This window comes from Giraffa tippelskirchi, chromosome 11 (genome assembly GCF_054371585.1).
Source record: "Giraffa tippelskirchi isolate mGirTip1 chromosome 11, T2T-mGirTip1v1.2.pri, whole genome shotgun sequence".
Lineage (NCBI taxonomy): Eukaryota > Metazoa > Chordata > Mammalia > Artiodactyla > Giraffidae > Giraffa > Giraffa tippelskirchi.
The window spans coordinates 38,184,725-38,210,262 of NC_137285.1; the positions used below are offsets into that span (position 1 = coordinate 38,184,725).

At 35.3% G+C, this 25,538-nt stretch overlaps 1 protein-coding gene and 1 long non-coding RNA gene across 2 annotated transcripts; one reads left to right on the forward strand and one right to left on the reverse strand.

Moving 5' to 3' along the window:
* Window positions 1–1,047: 1,047 nt before the first annotated feature.
* Window positions 1,048–2,780, reverse strand: LOC145525361 (uncharacterized). The gene is made up of 2 exons (XR_014068135.1): window positions 2,315–2,780; window positions 1,048–2,248 (listed from the first exon to the last, which is right to left on the reverse strand). It is a non-coding gene; the product is annotated as an uncharacterized LOC145525361 (long non-coding RNA).
* LOC145525356 (uncharacterized) lies at window positions 2,491–24,184 on the forward strand. Its single transcript, XM_081538153.1, has 5 exons — window positions 2,491–3,739; window positions 4,751–4,819; window positions 10,855–10,934; window positions 22,367–22,584; window positions 23,421–24,184. The coding sequence occupies exons 1-4, from the start codon at window positions 3,723–3,725 to the stop codon at window positions 22,501–22,503; spliced, it is 303 nt and encodes a 100-aa protein (XP_081394279.1). The 5' UTR covers window positions 2,491–3,722; the 3' UTR covers window positions 22,504–22,584; window positions 23,421–24,184.
* The last annotated feature ends 1,354 nt before the right edge of the window (window positions 24,185–25,538 follow it).

Consider the following 25,538-nt stretch of genomic DNA (forward strand, 5'->3'; position numbering starts at 1 on the left):
TATATTCTTTGAAAGAATATAATCAGTCTGATTTCGGTATTGACCGTCTGGTGATGTCCACATGTAGTCTTCTCTTGTGTTGTTGGAAGAGGGTGTTTGCTATGACCACCAGTGCTTTCTCTTGGCAAAGCTCTGTTAGCTTCTGACCTGCTTCATTCTGTACTCCAAAGCCAAATTTGCCTGTTACTCCAGGTATCTCTTGATTCCTACTTTTGTATTCCTGTCCCTTATAATAAAGAGGACATCTATTTTGGGTGTTAGTTTTAGAAGGTCATGTAGGTCTTTGTAGAACCGCTCAACTTCAGCTTCTCAGCATTACTGGTCGGGGATTACTGTGATATTGAATGGTTTGCCTTGGAAACAAACAGAGATCATTCTGTCATTTTTGAGTACTGCATTTTGGACTCTTTTGTTGACTATGATGGCTACTCCATTTCCCCAGCCTTGTGGAATTTCTGTAATTAAATCTCACTATTCTTATAATTACTTCATATTATAAACTATAAGGGATTATATCTGATTTGGTTATGAATATCTACATGTGTAGGTAAGCTAAATTTTAAAGAGTTATTTCAGAATGTACAACTGGTAAAAAGATTTTCCCCCAAAGCATATGGAATTCACTCAAGTTTTCACCTTCCAAAGAAGGAAAGGAAATATAAGGTTTTATTTTATGGGTATGAGGTAAAATCAGTGAACTCAAACTTGCTTTGCTTTTAAGATTTTTACCTGAGAGCCAGCACAGAGCCCTAAGTACAGGATGAGAGGGGTCATCTCATTTTATTGTTTTACTCTGGGATAATATTTTCTTACTGATATATAAAATTTCTATTTGGATAAAAGAACAAAACTTAGGGGCTCCTTTTCCCAAAGTAAGAAAAATAGTACCCAAAACTATGTACAGTTTTTTGCCTGCATTAAGATAATGAATATCATATTATCACTTGAAAAGATTAGAAATATATTTTTCAATCTGATACTTTGTGTTTTGGGAGTGGGGGTTGGTGACCTGGTAGAAAGTTGGAGATTTGAAGAATCAACTGCCTGTGATGTTTAATAACATTTTATTCAATAGGAATTATAATTCAAAAAAGTATTTGAGAGGGAACTTCCCAAAGATTAGCTATTTGCTTGAGACATATATACCGCTTGTTATGTGCCAATTACTTCTTTATGTGCTTTATAAACATCAACTTTCTGGTTTTCATAACAACTCAGAGGTACTTATAATTTTTTCTGCTTCACAGTGAAGAAACTGAAGCTAGATCACTTAGATAACTTGTTGAAGTTTATAAAGCAAATAAGTTGTAGAGCCACTGTATTGATCTTCATTTGGTATTGACCAAGACTGGAATTGAAATCTGTTCAATTTTTAGAGAGACATTGAGAAAGTCTAGGGAATTTATGACACTACCTGCTTTGGTCAGCATCAAGTTCTTAGAGTCAGTGTAATGACTCACTCTAGGATTTAGTCTGGAATTCTAAGAGCAGTCTGATTACACTAGATACAGAAAGAAAACTGTGTACTTGAGTTACTATAGTGCATCAGTATGTGAGATACAGTACAGAAAGCAGAGAGACGGTCTCCACAGTCACTTCAAATCACCCATAATTGAATGTGGAAATTCTCAGATGTTTCTGACTTGAAAAGATTCAGATATATCCCTCAACACCTGATTCTACTATAGTTTTGTCAACCGTGAAAACACAATAACATCTTATAATAGGTTCTAAAAGAGCATTCGTAAACTTTGCATCTTTGTCCAAATTCCAAACTCATATCTAGCCTCCTAAGGACTTTAGAAAGTTCAATTTAATAGAGATTTCTACTCTCTGATAAGCAGAATCTCTCAATTCAGTTCAGTTCAGTCGCTCAGTCATGTCCAACTCTTTGCAACCTGATGGACTTAAGCATGCCAGGCCTCCCTGTCCGTCACCAACTCCCGGGGTTTACTCAAACTCATCTCCATTGAGTCAGTGATGCCATCCAGCCATCTCATCTTCCGTTGTCACCTTCTCCTCCTGCCTTGAATCTTTCCCAGCATCAGAGTCTTTTACAGTGAGTCAGTTCTTCACATCAGGTGGCCAAAGTATGGACTTTCAGCTTCAACATCAGTCCTTCCAATGAATATTCAGGACTCATTTCCTTTAGGATGGACTGGTTGTATCTCCTTGCAGTCCAAGGGACTCTCAAGAGTCTTCTCCAACACCACAGTTCAAAAGCATCAATTCTACGGCGCTCAGCTTTCTTTATAGTCCAACTCTCACATCCATACATGACTACTGGAAAAACCATAGCCTTAACTAGATGGACCTTTGTTGGCAAAGTAATGTCTCTGCTTTTTAATATGCTGTCTAGGTGGGTCATAACTTTTCTTCCAAAGAGTAAGTGTCTTTTAATTTCATGGTTGCAGTCACCATCTGCACTAATTTTGGAGCCCCAAAAATAAAGTCTGTCACTGTTTCCACTGTTTCTGCATCTATTGGCCATATTTCACTATTTGCTATTTTTCACTCTCCTCTTTTACTTTTCTCAAGAGGCTCTTTAGTTCTTCTTCACTTTCTGCCATAAGGGTGGTGTCATCTGCATATCTGAGGTTGTTGATATTTCTCCTGGTAATCTTGATTCCAGCTTGTGCTTCATCCAGCCCAGCATTCCTCATGATGTACTCTGCATATAAGTTAAATAAGCAGGGTGACAATATACAGCCTTGATGTACTCCTTTCCCAATTTGGAACCATTCTGTTGTTCCATGTCCAGTTAGAACTAACTAACTGTTAGTTAACTGACAGTTAACTGTTAGTTAACTAAGTAACTAACAGTTAACTAACTGTTGCTTACTGACCTGCATACAGATTTCTCAAGAGGCAGGACAGGTGGTCTGGTATTCCCATCTCTTTAAGAGTTTTCCACAGTTTGTTGTGATCCACACAGTCAAAGGCTTTGGCATAGTCAATAAAGCAGAAATAGATGTTTTTCTGGAAGTCTCTTGCTTTTTCGATAATCCAGCGGATGTTGGCAATTTGATCTCTGGTTCCTCTGCCTTTTCTAAAACCAGCTTGAACATCTGGAATTTTACGGTTCACATACTGTTGAAGCCTGGCTTGGAGAATTTTGAGCATTACTTTGCTAGCGTATGAGATGAGTGCAATTGTGCGGTAGTTTGAGCATTCTTTGGTATTGCCTTTTTTTAAGATTGGAATGAAAACTGACCTTTTCCAATCCTTGCAGAATCTCTGGGTGAAAACAAAGTTTGAAACAGATCCTTCTAAGATACACATGCATACACATATACTCACATCATATACATGGTGTGGTCCCTTCATTAAGGAATACTGGAGTGGATTGCCATTTCCTTCTCCAGGGGATCTTCCCAATTCATGGGCTGCATCTGCTTCTCTTGCATTGGCAGGCAGATTCTTTACCACTGAGCTGCCTGGGAAACCCAGCAGAATGCATGGATCTTTGTAAATTCTCAATAATAGCTACTTCTGTCACAAGTATTAATAATAAGATGAATGCAATATGTTAGATATGTAGTACTTACTATTTCCCCTTTAAAAATACTATAACTTTTTTATAACAATACAATAGTTTTTATTTCATTTCTTTCTAGCATTATGCTTTTACTTTTTCACATGCCATCACTCTAAGATGTACTCTGGAAATAAATGAGTAACATCTTTGTTGTAAACAAAGTTGTTTTACTATTAGAAGGAGTATGCCAAATTGCAAAGAGTAAGTTTTCCTATTCCATTTTAATTATATTAAAGGATTTTCGTTCATGATATTAATTTGAGTTATTTTCACCAGCTTTCTTTCAATTTAAATCATGTCATATTATTAAATATTTATACATGTAGTGCTTTCATTTTAAAGATGGAAAATACCTATAGTTTTACTCCTTATATATTTTTTACCTTTTTTTCTTCAAGAAAAATGCACATAGTTAATTTTCAAAATAAGCACACCAAGAAAATACTTTTCATTTAAAGCTATTACTTTTTAAGTACCTTGACTAATTTCCTAAGTTTTCTTGAATACAGCAGAATGAATTAATTTGTGAAATGTACATGTTAAAACTATTCTCCAAATGGGTCTCTTTATTTATTTTATGTACCTGTCTACAGGTGACTACATCAGCACACTTAGACAGCTGGTACTGTAGCATGATATTAAATAAACAAATAAGTCAGCAGAAGAGAGTGGTCAGCATAAAGTGGTAGAGAAAGATGGTCGTTAGGACAGACCCTGATGGTGTTTATTCAGCACATTCTAGAAAAGAGAGTCATGTAACCAGAAAACTCACATACTCGGCAAGTATTTTCCTGATACAGAGATTTGTGCATTAAGTAAACCTAGCCTGAAACAGATGAATTTTTAAATTATGTAACTCTTTGACCTGTATGAAATTACCTAACAACTTAGTTTCTACCTAACAACTCTATTTCTTAGAGGGTCTGCACTAGTCAATTTGATAAAATTGTCTAATCCAGCACTGTCCAATAGAAATATTATAAGGCAGTCTTACCTATTGGCCCACTGGGGAAGTCCCACATATGTGGGACATTTTTAAATGTTATAGATGCCATGTTGAAAACAGTAAAAGGAAACAAGTACAATTAGTTGTAATTATATATTTTATCCCAGTATGTAAACAATTTTATTATGTAAACAATAGAAAATAATTAATGGGATTTTTTTTTTTCACTAAGTCTCTGAAATTCAGTGTGTATTTTTTACTTATAGCATATCTCAATTCGGACTAGCCACATTTCAGGTGTTCGATAGGCATGTGTGGCTACCATATTGGATAACGTAAGTCAAGCCTATTTAAACCCTGTCTTTCTCTATCCTGTCTTATAAATCTTAAATCTGTGTACCTAAAAAATATTTCACATTTAGTCTCTGAGTTTAATGTAAAATGGATCACAGATAATATGGAAATTCTTGGTCTGTGAAGTTAACAACCAGATCTTATTACCTAATAACTCCCTCTCTGGATCTATATATGAACTACCAGCTGATATCTAATAAACAATTTCTCTCTCAAAAGCAGTAACTATATCTCATCACCTGTAATATGGGGGTTATCATTGTAAATTTTTTTTGAATATTCTTTGAAGTTATATTTGACCATTAGTTTGTATATTTGAACTATTAATCAAACAGAAAACTGCTATTTTCCCCAGATACTATGAAAATTACTCTGAGATCTTCTTTCTTCTTTCTTTGCCAGAATATACCCTTAAAAATGTTATGGAGTTGTTCCAGCTGTTTCTTTGACCATCACTGTTCTAAAAGCACAAGGGAAATTTTGAGTCTCTTCTGCCATTGGTCAAAAGCATTGCTCAGAGTATTATTTCACTGCTTTCCTTTTTCAACATTACCATGAAAGGGAAAAGGGTGCCTCTTTCCCCACCAGCCTTCTGCTCCCTGTCTTGAAATACTTTGCATGTCACTGATCCTCAACAAAATCCAGCCTGTTTAAATTAAAGTACTACATGGCATTATCTACATTCTTCTGGTGAATAGCCTGCATTTTATAGGCTGAAATGTCATTCATCTTGCATTATTTACCACTTGTGTAAATGGACTAGTTTTCAAGATGCTGTTGAAACAAAAACAATAGCAGAAAAGTTCTGTTTGGAAAAGGGGCCCTCCGGCAATTCTTGCTTCACAGTCCATTGCTTCCCACAATCAGTAAACTGTGGAGTTTACTAAAAGTAATTTAAACTAATGGTTTGGTAAAAGGCAATCCAAATAAGGTGCTATTATGGGGTAATGCAAGCTGCATTTTTTTCCTGGTCAGTCACTGGAAGAAACTGTGCAGAGCTCTCAGAAGGAAATCTGTGAACACTTTTCACAGATCTTTTTCAAATAAGCAGCCTGCTATACAGAGTGAGGGAACCAGCTTTCTAGGAAGTACCTTTGCACATTGTGAAGGCTGCCATGTAATAGGGATCACCAAATATGGAGATCCAAAAGGTTTCTTAGATCCCACTTCAGGGACTCAGGAAATTGTTAATGATAATGTAAGTCAACAAATACATAAGTATGTAAAAATATGGGTGAAATCCAGTGAGATATAGCATTAGAATAAATATGAACCCAGACTACATGAAATTACAAAGGTTAATGGGGAGACAAACATAAATGTCATGATCTGAATAAAAGGTATTCTAGAAAGCTCTTGAATTTCAGGAGAGAAAGACTGTAAACAATAGATAGTATATGTTGGATTTTACAGAACTTTAAGAAATAAATTCATATGACTAAAACCAATTTTGTGAACACTTGCTTTAACACTAATATGAAATGGATAGCTTTTATCTTCATGATTTAAGCATGATGAGCTACTTATGAAAAGTTTTATATCATCTACGCCATCTTACTATCCATATAATACAAAATAAAATTGAATCAAATGAAGTAACAGGAATAATGTACTCTTAGAGGAAATTCAATAATTCCTTTGATGAAAATGTAGACAATATTATATTATTATGCTGACTTTTTTTTTTTTTTATCATTTAGCCTAACTCTCTAGCAAGTCTATTACCTTTGGCCTGATAATAAATAGCTTCCACCTGTCAACTGTACTACCTTTTTTGTCTCTCTAGGAGTTACGCTGGACTGCAATGATCTCTCACTTTATTGGAACTACTATTTGTAGAGGTGGTTGGCTACAGTGCACACCTTAGTCTTTTCTCTCTCTCATATGCACACTCTTTCTTTTAATTTTCAAAGTTAAAAAAAAGTTTATCCAAGTCATGTGTTCGTGAAGGCAGATATTTCAAGCCTGAGGGGGATTGTGCACCATCAGATATAGCTGTCTAGAGCCACTTACAGTTTCAGCAACTTACTTCTATTGCTCTCTTTCTAGGGAAGAAAGACAATTCTTCCTTTTCTACCATCTTTTCCAAAGGAGCATCTACATAAAAGGGACTGGTGTCTCCAGAGACAAAGTTGCATTCATTTATCATATATCCATCTTTCCTAGGTTTGCATAGGAATTCTCATGGCTGGAAAAGAGGTGGGTGTAGATCAGGATCAGGCTGGGAGAAATTTCCATCTTATACTGAATTTGAAATCTTTTTTTTTTTTTATTTTCTAGACTCCTGGACTTTGGCCTCAAGTCTGCTTCACAGTGCCAAACTGTTTTTTTTTTCCTATTAAACATTTGTAATAGTGTTTTTAAATGATTCTTTTTCTTCAGTCAGGTTTTTTTTTTTCTCCATTTTTTCCCTGAAATAGAAGTTATAGATGGAGTTCTAATTCTTCCTCATGGTGGCTCATGAGGTTTGCTTGGACATCTTTTAAATGCTTACTAGATTTAGATGTGATGTTCACTTGCTCGATCCACATACAGTTACTCAAAATAAACACAAGATCTGACTCTGCCAAAATATTTAATGACATAAAATTTGTAGAAATGGGATATAGACACAAATGTCTATTTTGATGGCATATCTTTAATAAAGTATGTTCATGAAAACAAGTTTGTATATTTTCAGCATAATTTAAAATGCTTAGCTTTTTGTGCATGAAAAGGCACTATTTTGGCTTAATAAAGAGAAATTATAGTTAGTAATATACTTTTCATGCCTCTTCTCAGCAGTGATTAAATTTACAAGATGGTTAAATTCGTAGGGCTGAATATGGGTAAGTCATTGAGACAATACTTACGTTGGTGGGGAGCAGGATAATTCTGACTGCAATTGTTAGGTAAAAGGCTGACTCCTTTCAGAATTGTACTGAAAAATACTCTCATCAAGAATTTTATATTAACCAGGATCTCAGGTGGAAGGACTATGGACTAAAAATTATTGATCTTTGTAAACACACACTCATAATTGTAATATTTTACTTCTGCCTCAAATATGACTAGAATTGATATGAGACATACACAGTCACAATTCCCTTAGATATAATTAATTATCTAGTGCCTATGCTAGTAAAGGTATTATATTGACCAGCAACAATCTGGCTCCTCTTCTAACTGGAAGGAAATAGGACAATGCTCTGTCACTAGCCTTACCTCTGAGCAGCTATTTTTTGCCCTTGCTGTCCTGACAGCTGTAATGTCCTTGCTGTTGATGTCCTGATCTGTGCTTTTCTTGTTCCTTGAAACCTAGTTACTTTTCTACATTCTTGTTCCCAGAACTTCTCTTTATTACAGACAACTTTTATTACCTGGTACACAATTTTTCCTTGTCCTTCTAACTCAACCTCATGCTGAATGATTTCAGTATTTTCTGCATGCAAATCACTTACTGCAGTTGACAGATGCTACGATCTTAACTAGTTAACAAAATTATCTGGGAGGCTTAATGAAAAACAGGTTTAGGTCCAACTCAAGTACATATGGTAAAAAATTACATAAAATTTCATCTTTCTCACATGCTCCAAATCCATTCCTAAAGTCATTTTTGTATGTCCTTCCTGAAATGTTTTATGAATATTCTAGAAAGTATGCTTTATTCATTTGGTTTGTTCTAATCAGTACATTTTTTCCCTTTATACTACTTTCTATGGATATCATCACAATGAACCTGATTCATTATTTTCCAACTGCATATTATTTAAGTAAAATATATTTAACCTGTCTTCCACTGGTGGAAAATTAAATTGTTCTAACTAGACTATTATAAACTGCTACAACAAATGTCTTTTCCTATCTTTACACAATTGTGTTAATATTTTTCTAGTGTAAACTCCGGGAAGTGGAATTCCTGAGTCTAAGAGTTTATACACATTTACCTTGAACAGATCCTGCCAAATTTCCTGCCAAAGTTGATACAACTGTTTGTACTCACTCAGCAATATGACAGTGCTGGTTGCTCCCTGCCTTGGCCAAAAATAGGCATCATCACACTTGCAAACCCATGGATTATAGCCTGTCAGCCTCCTCTGTCCATGGACTTCTACAGGCAAAAATACTGGAGTGGGTTTCCATTCCATCCTCCAGGGTTTTAATCTTTACTCAACTTATAATATAGGATTTCCCAGGTGGGGCTAGTGGTGGAGACCTGTCTGCTAATGCAGGAGTCATAAGAGGAGGGCATGGCAACTCACTCCAGTATTCATGCCTGGAGAATCCCATGGAAAAAGGAGCCTGGTGGACTATGGTCCATAGGGTCTCAAAGAGTCAGACAAGACAAGCGATTTAGCATGCACACTTGCACTAACTTATAATATACTCTCTAACTGGACTTTCATTTGTAATTCTTTATTTTTGAGTGAGATTGAGTATTTTTTTCTGCTTATAAGCATTTTTATGTACTTTGTTATAAACTCTCAGTTCCTATCTTTTGATGATTTGACTATTAAGTTTGTAGTCTTTCTCCTTACTGATTTGTAAAACAGTACATAACCACATTAGTGATTTGTCATTTTTCAAAAACTAAATGTATCATTTATTTCTATATACATATTTTTCTTTCAATTAAAGTGGTGATTTTTAAATGATAATTAACTTTTTATTGAGATAGAACTCATATGCTTTTTTAAAAAGTACAATTCAATGATTTTTAGTATATTCACAAAATTGTACATCATCACTACTCTCAAATTCCAGAACATTTCAGCAGTTCGAAAGGAAACCCTGTATCTATTAAGCAGTCACTTGCCAATCCCCTTCCCCCTTACCCCAGCAAACACATATCTACTCTAATAGAGACACTAATCTGTCTCTATGAAGTGGTGATTTTTTTAAACCTTACATATGGCTTCTGTATTCTGTACCATGCATGAAAAGGTCTTAATTTTTCAATAATTGCTTATGCTTTCTATTGGACCTCTAATTTTTCCCTAGTGTTTACGTACTTCATTCAACTAGGTTTTATTTTGACTTAACAGATTACTTTTAAAATATTTTATATTAAATATTAATATTTAATTTTAATACTATAAAATTTTCAAACAAATAGAAAAGACTTAAGAATTTCAAAGTGTTATACCCGTCTTGAAGGTTCTACAAATCTATTTTAACTATTTCAAGTCCATCTCACATCTTTCCACCTACCATTTTGAGACAGATATTTTAAATGACCTTGTAAAAATTATATATTACAGATACCATTGTTTCTAATTTTTCCACCTTATTGTAAGTTGCATTTGGCATTTTATTGTTGTTGTTCATGTCTGCCTTTTGCTAGAAACTCTATTTGTAGTGTAAATGTTTGGCTTTAGAAGGTACATATATGATAGTATTTATTCTTCAAAACTATCAACAATGTACTTAAATTTTATGTATTTCAGTGTGTCCATTTTAGCTAATGAAAAATAACTTCACTATGAAAATGATGAAAATTTGAACACATATAGGTCAACTTATCTCTATTTTGTCATTTTTATTCCAAATTTGCCTTGTTCAGTTTTGTAATATTTCCAATCTTTTAAAATAATTATCTTAATTGTTTCATTTTTAATTAGAGAAGGAAATGGCAATCCACTCCAGTGTTCTTGCCTGGAGAATCCCAGAGATGGGGGAGCCTGGTGGGCTGCCGTTTATGGGGGTCGCACAGAATTGGACACGACTGAAGTGACTTAGCAGCAGCAGCAGCAGCAGCAGCAGTCATTCCTCACTACCTTAAAAAAACTTATTCATTCATGAGTTTTTATTTTGACTTTTTTTTTCCATTGGCTGAATATTTTTGCTGATACTTTGTCTAGTTGTTTTAATAGTTCTTTCAAGATTAACTTGTTGGGTCTATGATTTCTTACATGTTTGAGGACATAAACATATATAAAATTTCTTTTTCTCAAAATTTTACAGACATAATTACACTTTCTCCTGTCAGTGATTAGTGCTCTGGGAATTCTGAAGTCCTTATTTCCCTCTCTTGCAGATGCATTTACATCTTGGTTGAAGATTTTGTTGTCGTTGTTGTTGTCTTCAAGTTCGTAATGTTTATCGAGACACAAATAGGTAAGAGTTACTTAATGATGTTTCCTAGAACAAATTGTACATTTTGATCTACAAGTTATATTATTTATTTAAAAAAGCAATTCTTTCTCTAACTTAGATTTTTCCTTTAACTCTGTTATCTTATCTAGAAATGCAGTTATACAGACTAGATCTTTTTAAACTTTTATATTTATCATCTTTGTGCTTTTATTTCACTGTTCTTTATAGCTTCATGTAACGTAGCTTCTCCTATGCATGCACCAACTCAGTTTTCAACAGAATATATTTTTCCCTCAAATGCTAGCATTACTTTTTGAAATGATGTAATTTTATGAAAGATTCTCTCCAAGTTTTATTCACTCATTTTTATTCACTTTTGGTGAGGGTAATTGTCTCTTATTTTTTTTTTTAATCATGTCTAATTTTTTATCTCCTTGAAAATAATTTTTATACTTCTTACTTCAAGATTATGGAGAGGTATTTTTTCTCTGAACATTTCCATGGGCAGTTCCTCAGCTTGAAATACTTCATTACCTTTTGTTATAATTTATCCTCTCTTTTTAATTTTTTCATTTCAGTGTTGTATGGACACTATTTTTTTTTTCCATTTCTGGTTACTTCTTTTCTCCAAATAGAGAATTGAATTAATCCAACTGATGCTGAAGAGCTGAGTGGCAGTAATTTGGGCAGATGGGGATTTGGGCAGCAGTTTGTACTTTTATCATTCCTGTGTCCACCTGCCATACTTTGTCATCCTTAAAGTTCATCTTACTTTTACATAGAGTATGATTTGAAGGCAGAGGTCATTCACATTTATCTTATTGTATTCCTCAGTTTTAAAACAGTCTCATTAATTATACTTTAAACAAATTCGTCACATTGATAACCTAGCTCCAAACCCACTAAACTTTTGATTCCTAGCTGGCAATTTCAATTTTGGCACATTCCTGGCTTTCCTTCAAACCTGGCTCCTCATAAATCCATCTGGGCTCTTTCTTATCCTTATGTCATTGTGAAGTCAATTAGAAACTCATGATAATTATAAATGTCCTTAAAGGAACTTTATTGTGACCATTTTGCATGAAATGTTCCCTTGGTATCTCTAGTTTCCTTGAAGAGATCTCTAGTCTTTCCCATTCTACTGTTTTCCTCTATTACTTTGCATTGATCACTGAGGAAGGCTTTCTTATCTCTCCTTGCTATTCTTTGGAACTCTGCATTCAAATGGGTATATCTTTCCTTTTCTCCTTTGCCTTTAGCTTCTCTTCTTTTCTCAGCTGTTTGTAAGACCTCCTCAGACAATCATTTTGCCTTTTTGCATTTCTTTTTCGTGGGTATGGTCTTGATCACTGCCTCCTGTACAATGTCACAAACTTCTGTCCATAGTTCTTCAGGGACTCTGTGTATCAGATCTAATCCCTTGGATCTCTATTTGTCACGTCCACTGTATCATCATAAGAGATTTGATTTAGGTCATACCTGAATGCTCTAGTGGTTTTCCCTACTTGCTTCAATTTAAGTCTGAATTTGGCAATAAGGAGTTAATGATCTGAGCCACAGTCAGCTCCTGGTCTTGTTTTTGCTGACTGTATAGAGCTTCTCCATCTTTGGGTGCAAATATAATCAATTTGATTTCGGTATTGACCATCTGATGATGTCCAGTGTAGAGTATTCTCTTGTGTTGTTGGAATGGGCACAATAAAGGACAGAAATGGTATGCACCTAACAGAAGCAGAAGATATAAAGAAGAGGTGGCAAGAATACACAGAAGAGCTATACAAAAAAGATCTTTATGACCCAGATAATCACAATGGTGTGATCACTCACCTACAGCCAGACATTCTGGAATGAGGAGTCAAGTGGGCCTTAGGAAGCATCACTATGAACAATCTAGTGGAGGTGATAGAATTCCAGTTGAGATATTTCAAATCCTGAATGATGATGCTGTGAAAGTGCTGCACTCAATATGTCAGAAAATTTGGAAAACTCAGCAGTGGCCACAGCACTGGCAAAGGTCTGTTTTCATTCCAATCCCAAAGAAAGGCAATGTCAAAAAGAATGTTCAAAGTACTGCACAATTGCACTCATCTCACACGCTAGCAAAGTAATGCTCAAAATTCTCCAAGCCAGACTTCAACAGTATGTGAACCATGAACTTCCAGATGTTCAAGCTGGATTTAGAAAAGGCAGAGGAACCGGAGGTCAAATTTCCAACATCTGCTGGATCATCAAAAAAGCAACAGAGTTGCAGAAGAACATTTACTTTTGCTTTATTGACTACGCCAAAGCCTTTAACTGTGGATCACAACAAATTGTGGAAAATTCTTCAAGAGATGGGAATGCCAAACTACCGGACCTGCCTCCTGAGACATCTATATGTAAGTCAAGAAGAAACAGTTAGAACTGGACATGGAACAACAGACTGGTTCCAAATCAGGAAAGGAGTATGTCAAGACTGTATATTGTCACCCTGCTTATTTAACTTATATGCAGAGTACATCATGCTAAATGCCAGGCTGGATGAAGCATAAGCCAAAATCAAGATTGCCGGGAGAAATATCAATAACCTCAGATATACAGATGACACCACCCTTATGGCAGAAAGCGAAGAAGAACTAAAGAGCCTCTTGGTGAAAGTGAAAAGGAGATTGAAAAAGTTGGCTTAAAACTCAACATTCAGAAAGCTAAGATCATGGCATCCAGTCTGATCACTTCATGGCAAATAGATGGGGAAACAATGGAAACCATGAGAGATTTTATTTGGGGGGCTCCAAAATCACTGCAGATGGTGACTGCAGCCATGAAATTAAAAGACCCTTGCTCCTTGGAAGAAAAGCTATGACCAACCTGCTGCTGCTAAGTCGCTTCAGATGTGTCCGACTCTGTGCGACCCCATAGATGGCAGCCCACCAGGCTCTGCCGTCTCTGGCATTCTCCAGGCAAGAACACTGGAGTGGGTTGCCATTTCCTTCTCCAATGCATGAAAGTGAAAAGTGAAAGTGAAGTCGCTCAGTCATGTCCGACTGTTAGTGACCCCATGGACTGCAGCCTACCAGGCTCCTCTGTCCATGGGATTTTCCAGGCAAGAGTACTGGAGTGGGTTGCCATTGCCTTCTCCAATGACCAACGTAGACAGCATATTAAAAAGCAGAGACATTACTTTACCAACAAATGTCCATCTAGTCAAAGCTATGTTTTTTCCAGTAGTCACGTATGGAAGTGAGAGTTGGACTATAAAGAAGGCTCAGCACTGAAGAATTGATGCTTTTGGACTGTAGTGTAGGAGAAGACTCTTGAGAGTCCCTTGGACTCCAAGGAAATCAACCAGTCAATCCTAAAGGAAATCAGTCCTGAATATTCATTGGAAGGACTAATGCTAAAGCTGAAACTCCAATACTTTGGTCACCTGAAGAACTGACTCACTGAAAAAGACCCTGACGCTGGGAAAGATTGAAGGCAGGAGGAGAAGGGGATGACAGAGGATGAGATAGTTGGATGGCATCACCGATGCGATGGACATGAGTTTGATTAGGGTCAGGGAGTTGATGATGGACAGGGAAGCCTGTCATGCTGCAGTCCATGGGGTTGCAAAGAGTCGAACACAACTGAGTGACTGAACTGAGATAAGAGAACTTGGATACAACAAATTGGATGTAGTATAATCTATATAAGACAAAGGCTGGCAATAAATATACCAATATGGTGCTAATAGTCATCTCTAAATTGAGACATTAAAAATGATTTTAATTCTCTTAACATTTATTTTAAAAATATCTTTCTGGAAGTTGAGTTTCTCGCTACCTTTTCTAAAATTGTCTGAAAATTATTTCACGTGAATTTCTATTATTAGTGACATGGGAATTAGTAGACAAGAACTGCTACTTTTCATATGTTACTAGTACAAACTTTATTTTATATTTTCTCAGTCATGGTGGTTCCTTGGTCAGTTTTGGTGCTTTTTCTAAGAATTTTCCAGTTTTTTTTTTCTTTAATCTCTCTAGGTAAAGCTACTAATACTACATGCATTGCCCAGTTGGGAATAAATACAGCTTTCTCTCTTTTTATGTTATATTAAAATATACTTCAAGGTGAGGTTTATTGTTGGTTTTTTGAAACTGTTTTGAAAATACCGTACTGAAGATTATGATTTGTTTAAATTATCCAAATTAAAACTTAAAATAAGTGAAATATCTTATTTTGCTAAAAGATGTGGTTAATTTCTAGATTTATGTTAACTAACGTCTAGCAAGTCTCAGTTAATACTTTGGAAACATGAAACATGGAGTCCCTGGCCAATTTTCTCAGTGGATTGTATGATATCTTTCTCTGACACTTTATGCGGTGGGTATGATCATAAAGTTTTTGCACATGCACCATATTAAGTATTTCAGAGGGAGAGGTTTGCCTACTTAGTCTCTAATTAGAATTTTTCACTAAACCTTAGCAGAAAATAAAAGTTCATAAATTTAGGGTCTTTGACGTTTTGTAATATTTGCACATGGAAATGATCATGTGAAGAACTACACCACCCAAGCAGCAGCTGTAAAAAATAATGTTTTCAAAGAAAGTTTGGAATGAAAATGTGAGGCAAAATGAAAAAGTAAAACTTAACATAGCACCAGAATAAAAGATATATAGCTTTTTCATGTATTTTAGAGTAAACATTGAAGTTAAAGATATGAAAAAAGTTTTGTGTAATCAAGTTTCCTGAAGTGTTTACTACAGTGTTTCTAGATTTGTGTGTAAACACATCAAGTCCAAAAGGGCTGTGTGTAAAGTTGGGGATTACTTGCAACATGGATTCTGGCTCTTCCCCAAAGCATTTATAGCTTGTAGGATTCAAACCTTTCATTTTTTTCCATCATTTTCACGACTCTATCTTTAGGCAGTGATTTAAATACAAATGATCTATGGCATTCAGTCTTATCTATTTTCTAGGGTTATTTGTCTCTTGACTTTTTTCTTTTAAATTCCTTTATTATATTTAAATTATCCTTTCTAAGGGTGATTTCACCTTTTCACATTAGTGAAATTACCCTATCATACAACCAGTAATCTACAAGTATAATATAAAAGGATAATAATTTAAACACTATTTCAATCTCCTGACAACTAAGAGTATACTGCCTTCACTCTCATAAGCAATATATTGATAATATATTAATATCACTTTAGAAGTAATTTTGAAAAATACTGTTAATAAATATACATCAGCAGTTGGATGTGTGCCATATTGCCTACATAACATTTATTTGACCATAAAAATTTCATCCACTTCAATATTCAGCTCCTTCATGGAGCTTTTGTAAGCCTTAAGATAGAAAGAATGCACACTTATGTGTATACTGGTCCCTCTTGTCACTATTGTCACAGTGGATGTAGTTCTGCATCTTCAAAATTCATACTTCCAATTTAGTTGTCCAGTAAAGGGATGGACATGGTGCTAAATAAATAGTGTTGATACAAAGGACATGCTATGCATTCTAAGACAAATTAGCAAAAATTTATTGTTCTATATTTAACTTTTGTATGAAAATTATTTTGAATAAAGGAAAAATTGATAATAATATTTGAGAAATACAGTTTTGACCCAGCTACTCTTTTTGATTGTGAAACACCAATTTTTGTATATTAGCATATGAATGATGTTTTATAACATGTTAAACTGAAATATTTATACAGGTAATCTTACATCAAGATAAAGATGATTATTTCTGAAATAAATGGTCAGTTGCATCATCTTTCATGCACACAAACTTAAAGAAAAAGTGTTATAAACATGAATTGGTAACCAATGATTTGTTATTCATGGGTTTTTATGAATATTTGTTAAAAAGGTAATTATGCAGATGGTCGTTTAGAAAAAACTACCCAGTAACACTTTTTACATCCTTCTGTTTTCATCTGAATTATTGACATTAATCTGTGATGTTCTTCTTAAGAGTTTTAATTGCGAATTTCATTTTTGAGATAATCATCACCATGTAAAGGAATGGATGATTACAATAATTCTGTTTCTCTTAGAAATCATCGAGTCCCTCAGATACATAAACATTCCAGATAGGGAAATTTTTTCAAAAGAGAGCAAGAAAAATATATGAATATATTTGTACTCTGTAAAAATGCAGGTGTTATTTGTTGCCAAAACTTACATCACTAGATGTGGTTATAAGGTACCCAGAATCGTGTTATGATTCCTGCATTCTCAGACAGTTAGATATGCTTTAAACAACTTTGAAATATTTCAGACTAGTACAAGCAAGGATAACTATTGTTTCATGTTTATGTTTTATATTCCATAAGAAAATACTTTCAAATAAATATTCTTTATTACTTTTGAGTAAATTTTAAAGTCATCAGTGTATATTCACAATCATGAAGTGATTCACAAGTTGTAGTTTGTTCTCACCTTTTTTTTTTTTTTTACCTTAAAGACTGTTTTTGTTTTTTTTTTTTACCTTACAGACAGCTTTTAAACCAACCATCCTTTATAAAAGATTTCAATATTTAGAGGATCATGTGTATATGACAACAAAGGTAATGTCTCTGAAAAGATATTAACTTTATCCAAGGGGATTACTAACAAGTTAAAGTTACAGAAAAACAGGCATTTTGTTGCATCACATCTAAATTTTATTTTATCAGGATTTAGGAAGGAAGAGTTGGCTGTTAAATATGAAGAACATGGTGACTGGCTACTCCATAATCACAAAATGATTCTGGTTTTATATATAGTTGGAAATTTAAAAAAATTTAAATTCCTTTAAAAATTCATAGAAGTAGAATTTTATACTATCCTCTTAAGTTAATTGTTTTAATGCCAGTTGATTTTTCTCTAGGAATAAATTACATGAAGTGATTCATCAATGTATCAATAAATTAATTGAACTAATGTGTGTGTGTGTGTGTGCAGGCACACTTGTACATGAATACACATCGAAAAAGCAAGAGAGTTCCAGAAAAACATCTACTTCTGCTTTATTGACTATGCCAAAGCTTTTGGCTGTGTGGATCACAGTAAACTGTGGAAAATTCTGAAAGAGATGGGAATACCAGACCACCTGACCTGCCTCTTGAGAAACCTGTATGCAGGTCAGGAAGCAACAGTTAGAACTGGACATGGAACAACAGACTGGTTCCAAATAGGAAAAGGAGTATGTCAAGGCTGTATATTGTCACCCTGCTTATTTAACTCATATGCAGAGTACATCATGAGAAACGGTGGGCTGGAAGAAGCACAAGCTGGAATCAAGGTTGCCGGGAGAAATATCAATAACCTCAGATATGCAGACGACACCACCCTTATGGCAGAAAGTGAAGAACTAAAAAGCCTCTTGATGAAAGTAAGAAAGGAGAGTGAAAAAGTTGGCTTAAAGCTCAACGTTGATAAACAAAGATCATGGCATCTGGTCCCATCACTTCATGGGAAATAGATGGGGAAACAGTGGAAACAGTGGCAGACTTTATTTTGGGGGGCTCCAAAATCACTGCTGATGCTGACTGCAGCCATGAAATTAAAAGATGCTTACTCCTTGGAAGGAAAGTTATGACCAACCTAGATAGCATATTAAAAAGCAGAGACATTACTTTGTCAACAAAGGTCCATCTAGTCAAGGCTATGGTTTTTCCAGTAGTCATGTATGGATGTGAGAGTTGGACTGTGAAGAAAGCTGAGCACCGAAGAATTGATGCTTTTGAACTGTGGTGTTGGAGAAGACTCTTTAGAGTTCCTTGGATTGCAAGGAGATCCAACCAGTCCATCCTAAAGGAGATCAGCCCTGGGTGTTCATTGGAAGGACTGATGTTGAAGCTGAAACTCCAATACTTGGGCCACCTCATGTGAAGAGTTGACTCATTGGAAAAGACCCTGATGCTGGGAAGGATTGGGGACAGGAGGAGAAGGGGACGACAGAGGATGAGATGGCTGGATGGCATCACCAACTCGATGGACATGAGTTTGGGTAAACTCCGGGTGTTGGTGATGGACAGGGCGGCCTGGCGTACTACAATTCATGGGATCGCAAAGAGTCGAACATGACTGAGCAACTGAACTGAACTGAACACATGTGTAGCCATAACTGTTTTCAATGGAAGAGAAAATAAATTATAAAATATACTTCCACAGAACTTGTAATTAGGTCATCCTTTTGGAAATTTCCAAATAGATATTTACTATATTAAAATTTTTTGAGATATTTTAATTGTAGTTGATAAAGTATCAGTTGTAACATAGCAAGCTAAATTTGGTGTCATAATACATAGATTTCAGTCTTAACTATCACATAATCATTTACTGGTTTTATTCCTTGACTTTAGTTGATCCTTCATTCTAAAGGAATAATTCTTTAGCAAACTATCATCATATTCAGCACAATGTTTTGCATGGAGTTAATTCTCAATAAAATGCAATGAATTAAAGGCATTGCATTTAAATAGCTGGAAGATTATGTATATGCCACAATTGTGCAGATAACAGAGAAAAAATACTTCAAAATATTTCTTGTAACAATTCTTGACCATTCTTGGTGAAACTTTTTCCTTCTGTTTTACTTTCAGACTGGTTGATAAATACAGTGAGAACTTTAAGAGAAATTATCTATTTGCAGACAAAAGAAAAAATGTTGCCTGCCATTTCAGTAAATAAAGAATGTTACGGGCTTTCAACCGGTTAGCCCCTGTAGCCACTCATTACGGTATGCCCTAAGTCGATGGAGAAAAACCAGAAACATTTTGTGCTTTGGATACTAGCTCTAGGTGGTTAAGATGCATATCCAAGGAATAATTTCAATGAACCCATATTCTTGCACCTTCCCATACACAGAAATGTACTAAAATCATTAGCTTGAGATGTCTGCTTTTGTGATTAGCAGTAATCTTTTGATGTGTGACTACAGTTGATTTGTTTGTTTTTTCCTAGCAAAAGCTCATATATCCTGGCTCCTCCCTTACCTCTTTGGCTCAGTTCTTCAGAGTTATCCGAGAGGCTGTTTTCTGGACTATAGCATCCTCAAATAAAATATAACTTGCAACTTTTAGGTTGTGTGTTTTTCTTCAGTTCGCATATTATGGAAAATAGCTAATTTATTTTCTCTGTACTCTCCTAGTTGACTCAGTAGTAATTTCTTTCCTATAAAAATGTTTTTTGACCTTTATTAAATATGTCATCACATAGATCAATTTTGGCAAGATTTAGTGAGATACAATTGTGAGTGCCTTAATTATTATTAAATATCCTATAAAGGGACACAATAAAGGGAATGCACATATTAACTACATTTTTTTTATTTACTGGGGAACAGTTTCCTTTGATTTCTTTCTCTTCAGTCTCCTAAATTTTCTTCATCCTTCATTGACCACTTCATACTATTTAGTCAGTGGATAGAAAGGGTACATAAAAGATTAGGTAGACAGAGATAAACAGGAACTTTTAAGTTATTCCCTTTGTTTTCCCTTAATAAGGATTATTTCGGTATTCGAGTGCAATTGACTTCTTCCAGCTTTCATGTTCCTAGTTTGCTTGAGGTATTGCTTATGGTTGTCACATCTCCTACTGTGGCTTTAAAAGTGATTTGAAAAGTCTGTTGTTTAAAACTCTGAGGCAGATGTTACTTTTACCACCACAGTCAAGCATGGCTCCTGTGTGTTTGACTTTCAAAATCCCTGCTAAGTTCCTTGCTGAGATCAGAAATGGTTTGTTTATTAAATCTATATCTTTACATAGTGTGGGGGGTCTAGAAAGAAATACCAGTTCTGTGACAGAATCCTGGGGGAATATATACCTACTTAATCTTTCATCCAACACCATTTTCCAGTAACAAAGACATGTCTAAATTTATGAAATGAGCAAATAGTGTTTTGGCTTTCATCAGTTTCAAGTTAGTTTATTCAGTATCAGGAATTTCCAGAGTAGACGCTAGAGTTGTTTTGCATATAAGGCTGGAATATACTTATAGCTGATTCACGTAGTTGTATAGCAGAAACCAGTGCTATATTGTAAAGCAATTATCTTCCAATTAAAAATATTTTTAGAAAGCATATTTTTATTGAATATGTTTGATGTAGTCTATTTGTAACTGAATGATATGGGGGATGATGTAAACATTTGGTGGCTCTCGATATGGTATACAGGGGGGCTCTTTGTATTCTTATTGCAACTTTTCTGTAAGTTGGAACATATATTTAAATTAAAATTGACAAGCAAAAATTATACTGATTGGTACTTTCTAATTTCTGAGAATTTGGAAATAGCAAAAATATGTTGTATGTGTTGGTGTGGATAAATTTACTGCATGGAAAAATATAAAACATATTAAGACCATGAAGAACTTTAAAGATCTTTCTAGAGACAAAATGAATCTATTTCCAAATTTACCACTTAATTGGTATCCCTAAAAGATCACATTACTGTGGGAAGAAAAAGGGTTTTCAGGGCAAAGAGTGACAGAGAGAAGGTGAGGGATGTTCTCTGTATTATCACATTTAGTCCTCAGAAAAATCCTTATATTATGTCTTATTACCCAATTTTCAGATTAAAAAATGAATTCATAAAGATTAAGTAGATTATGTAGATCCACAGAGTTTATAACTTAGTTTGTATCTCGCAACTGAATTCAAATGTTTCTGACTCCAATATCCGTGCTATACCCTCAGTCCCAAAAACAAGTAATTTTTAAACTGATTGATGGCTATATTTATTAAAATATATTTTAAAACATACATATATTCAAATATATTGATGCTCATGTTTGTGCTCATGTTTGTTTAAGTACAAAGTCAAAAGTTTTAAAAGTGTCTATAATGAAAAGTACATCCTTTCTACACGCTGTTCCACGTTCTTACTAATTTATATTCCCAGTGATAGTCTAACCATGTATAAACATACAAGTAATTATCACTTTTACTTGTTTACATATAAATCTTACTTTTAATTTACTTAACAATATATCTAAACAGGTATTTCAGTAAGGTGTTCTGTAGCTCTTAATACATATTGTTGTTGCTGTTGTTCAGTTGCTCAGTCATGTCTGACTCTTTGCAACCCCATGGACTGCAGCATGCCAGGCTTCCTTAACTTTCACCATCTCCCAGAGTTTGCTCAAACTCATGTCCATTGAGTCGATGATGCCACTGAAACATCTCATCCTCTGTTGCCCACTTCTCTTCCTGCCTTCAGTCTTTCCCAGCATCTGGTTCTTTTTCAGAGTCAAATCTTCGCATCAGGTGGCCAAAGTAGTGGAGTTTCAGCTCCAGTGAATATTCTGGGTTGATTTCCTTTAGGATTGACTGGTTTGATCTCCTTACTGTCCAAGGGACTCTCAAGAGTCTTATCCAGCACCACAGTTTGAAAGCATCAACCAGTATTTTAAATAAGGTCTCCAGTTGATATTCAGTTTGGTTACTCCCACACTTTCAGAATCAAACATTGCTACAATGAATATCCTTTACTCACACAGGCTTCCCAGGTGACTCAGTGGTAAAGAACCCACCTGAAAATGCAGGAGATGAGATTCAGGAGATGCAGGTTCGATCCCTGGGTCTGGAAGATCCTCTGAAGGAGGAAATAGCAACCCACTCCTGTGTTCTTGCTTGAGAAATTCCATGGACAGAGGATCTTGGTGGGCTACAGTCCATGGAGTCTCAAAGAGTCAGACTCAACTGAGCACACACACATGTAAGTACTTCTATAAAAGTATACTACAATTAAAATTTCTTTATGCCAAAAAAATATGCCGTTGTAGTTTGATAAATGCCTGCTAAAGATAATGTACTGTGTTGCTTGCCCCAAATATACATTTGAGAATGTCTCTTCCCCTACTGCTGAAAGTACAATGTTACAAACTGATATAGAAGTTTTTTCTCATTGTGTTTTAATTTGCTATTCTCTTAAATTTAATAAAGAGACTCAGTTTTTATATCATGAATTTACAAGGCTATCTATTTCCTTTTGGGGAAGTCTTTGTTCATGACTTTTGACTATTTTATTCTTGTCAAAATATGTTTTTGTTTTTTTCCAAGTTCTTTATATCTTAAGTATATTTTACTGACATTAATCCTCCTCAGACTCATATCATTAATATTTTAAGTTGGTCTTTTGGTTTTTCGGAGTATACATAATATCTTTTATGAAGAATTTAAAAATATTTATTAAATAACACTTACCAGTCTTTTCTGTTATGAATGAATGGGTAACCATCCCTAGAAAGGATTTCTTTGCTCTCATAGAAAATGTAAGTTTTTGGTACTTCCTTTATTCCTTCTTTACTTACATTAAACTTTTTATTTTTCTAGTTCTTTTGTTTGTCAGCTAGGCTAGTTTATTTATTTCCTATTATTATAGTGTATTTATTTCTTATTATAATATAATAGGAAATTTATTATAACTACAATGAATGGTGCTGTTATCTGTATACCATTCCTATGATCTTTTGAGATATTAACATTTTTTTTTTACTCATAAATTTGGGTCTATTTCTGGTCTTTGTTTTATCAAACGAATTCTTCCCTCAGATACTACTCATAGAAGCAGGCACATGTAACTAACCAGGAGATGAAGCTGCTGGTGTGAGCTGACATGATGTGTCTCCTCTGCCCAGCACGTCAGCTCTGCGCTACAGGGGGAGATGCTGCCACAATTCCCAGGGCAGGAAAAGACACAGAGTGTAGAGGAGTCAGCACGTTCTTGTGGGTGGTTCTCTGTGGCTCTGAAACCACTACTTCTCTACACTTTACTGGCTCTCCAGGCCTTGCTTGGCCAAATTCTCAGACTGAAAAACAGAGCTGGTTCTTTGCTCTTCCTGCCCTCAGAGAGTCTGCAACATCTGCAAATACAAACAAACTTTGTCTTTCTACCTCTGCACCAGGAGCAAAAAATAATTGCTTTGCTTCATAATATATTTTAGGAGGTCCATGAACAAGGTACATTGGAAGTGGTCAAACAGGAGATGACAAGAGTGAACATCGACGTTTTAGGAATCAGTGAATTAAAATGGACTGGAATGGGTGAACTCAACTCAGATGACAATTATATCTACTACTGTGGGCAAGAATCCCTTAGAAGAAATGAAATAGCCATCATGGTCAAAAAAAGAGTCCAAAATGCAGTGCTTGGATGCAGTCTTAAAAATGACACAATGATCTCTGTTCATTGCCAAGGCAAACCATTCAATATCACAGTAGTCCAAGTCTATGCCCCAACCAGTAATGCTGAAGAAGCTGAAGGTGAATGGTTCTATGAAGACCTACAAGACCTTCTAGAAATAACACCCCAAAAAGATGTCCTCTTCATGATAGGGACTGGAATGCAAAAGTAGGAATCAAGAGATACCTGGAGTAACAGGCAAATTTGGCCTTGGAAGGGAAAATGAAGCAGGGCAAAGACTAACAGAGTTTTGCCAAGAAAACGCACTGGTGATAGCAAACAACTTCTTCCAACAACACAAGAGAAGACTCTACACATGGACATCACCACATGGTCAATATCGAAATCAAGTTGATTATATTCTTTGGACCCAAAGGTGGAGAAGCTCTATACAGTCAGCAAAAACAAGACCAGGAGCTGACTGTGGCTCAGATCATTAACTCCTTATTGCCAAATTCAGACTTAAATTGAAGAAAGTAGGGAAAACCACTAGACCATTCAGGTATGACCTAAATCAAATCTCTTATGATGATACAGTGGAAGTGAGAAATAGAGATTCAAGGGATTAGATCTGATAGACAGAGAGCCTGAAGAACTATGATGGAAGTTCATGACATTGTACAGAGGCAGTGATCAAGGCCATCCCCAAGAAAAAGAAGTGCAAAAAGGCAAAATGGTTGTCTGAGGAGGCCTTACAAATAGCGTAGAAAAGAAGAGAAGCTAAAGGCAAAGGAGGAAAGGAAAGATATATGAATGCAGAGTTCCAAAGAATAGCAAGGAGAGATAAGAAAACCTTCCTCAGCGATCAATGCAAACAACTAGTGGAAAACAGTAGAATGGGAAAGACTAGAGATCTCTTCAAGAAAATTAGAGATACCAAGGATAGTTTTCATGCAAAGATGAGCACCATAAAGGACAGAAATAGTATGGACCTAACAGAAGCAGAAGATATTAACAAGAGGTGGCAAGAATACACAGAAGAGCTATACAAAAAAGACCTTCATGACTCAGATAACCACGATGGTGTGATCACTCAGCTAGAGCCAGACATCCTGGAATGTGAAGTCAAGTGGGCCTTCGGAAGTGTCACTACAAACAAAGCTAGTGGAGGTGATGGAATTCCAGTTGAGCTATTTCAAATCCTAAAAGGTGATGGATGCTATGAAAGTGCTGCACTCAATATGCCAGAAGATTTGGAATACTTAGCAGTGGCCACAGGACTGGAATAGGTCAGTTTTCCTTCCAATCCTATAGAAAGGCAATGCCAAAGAATCTTCAAACTACTGCATAATTGCACTCATCTCACACACTAGCAAAGTAATGCTCAAAATTATCCAAGCCAGGCTTCAACAGTACGTGAACTGTGAACTCCCAGATGTTCAAGCTGGATTTAGAAAAGGCAGAGGAACCAGAGATCAAATTGCCAACATCTATTGGATCATCAAAAAAGCATGAGAGTTCCAGAAAAACATCTATTTCTGCTTTAT

What these genes read in the sequence shown, in the direction of transcription:
- LOC145525356 (XM_081538153.1), top strand. An exon ending in TGGCTACCATATTGGATAAC is followed by an intron (nt 4,820 to 10,854) that starts GTAAGTCAAGCC and finishes CCTCTCTTGCAG; the next exon opens with ATGCATTTACATCTTGGTTG. An exon ending in GTTTATCGAGACACAAATAG is followed by an intron (nt 10,935 to 22,366) that starts GTAAGAGTTACT and finishes TTACTCACACAG; the next exon opens with GCTTCCCAGGTGACTCAGTG.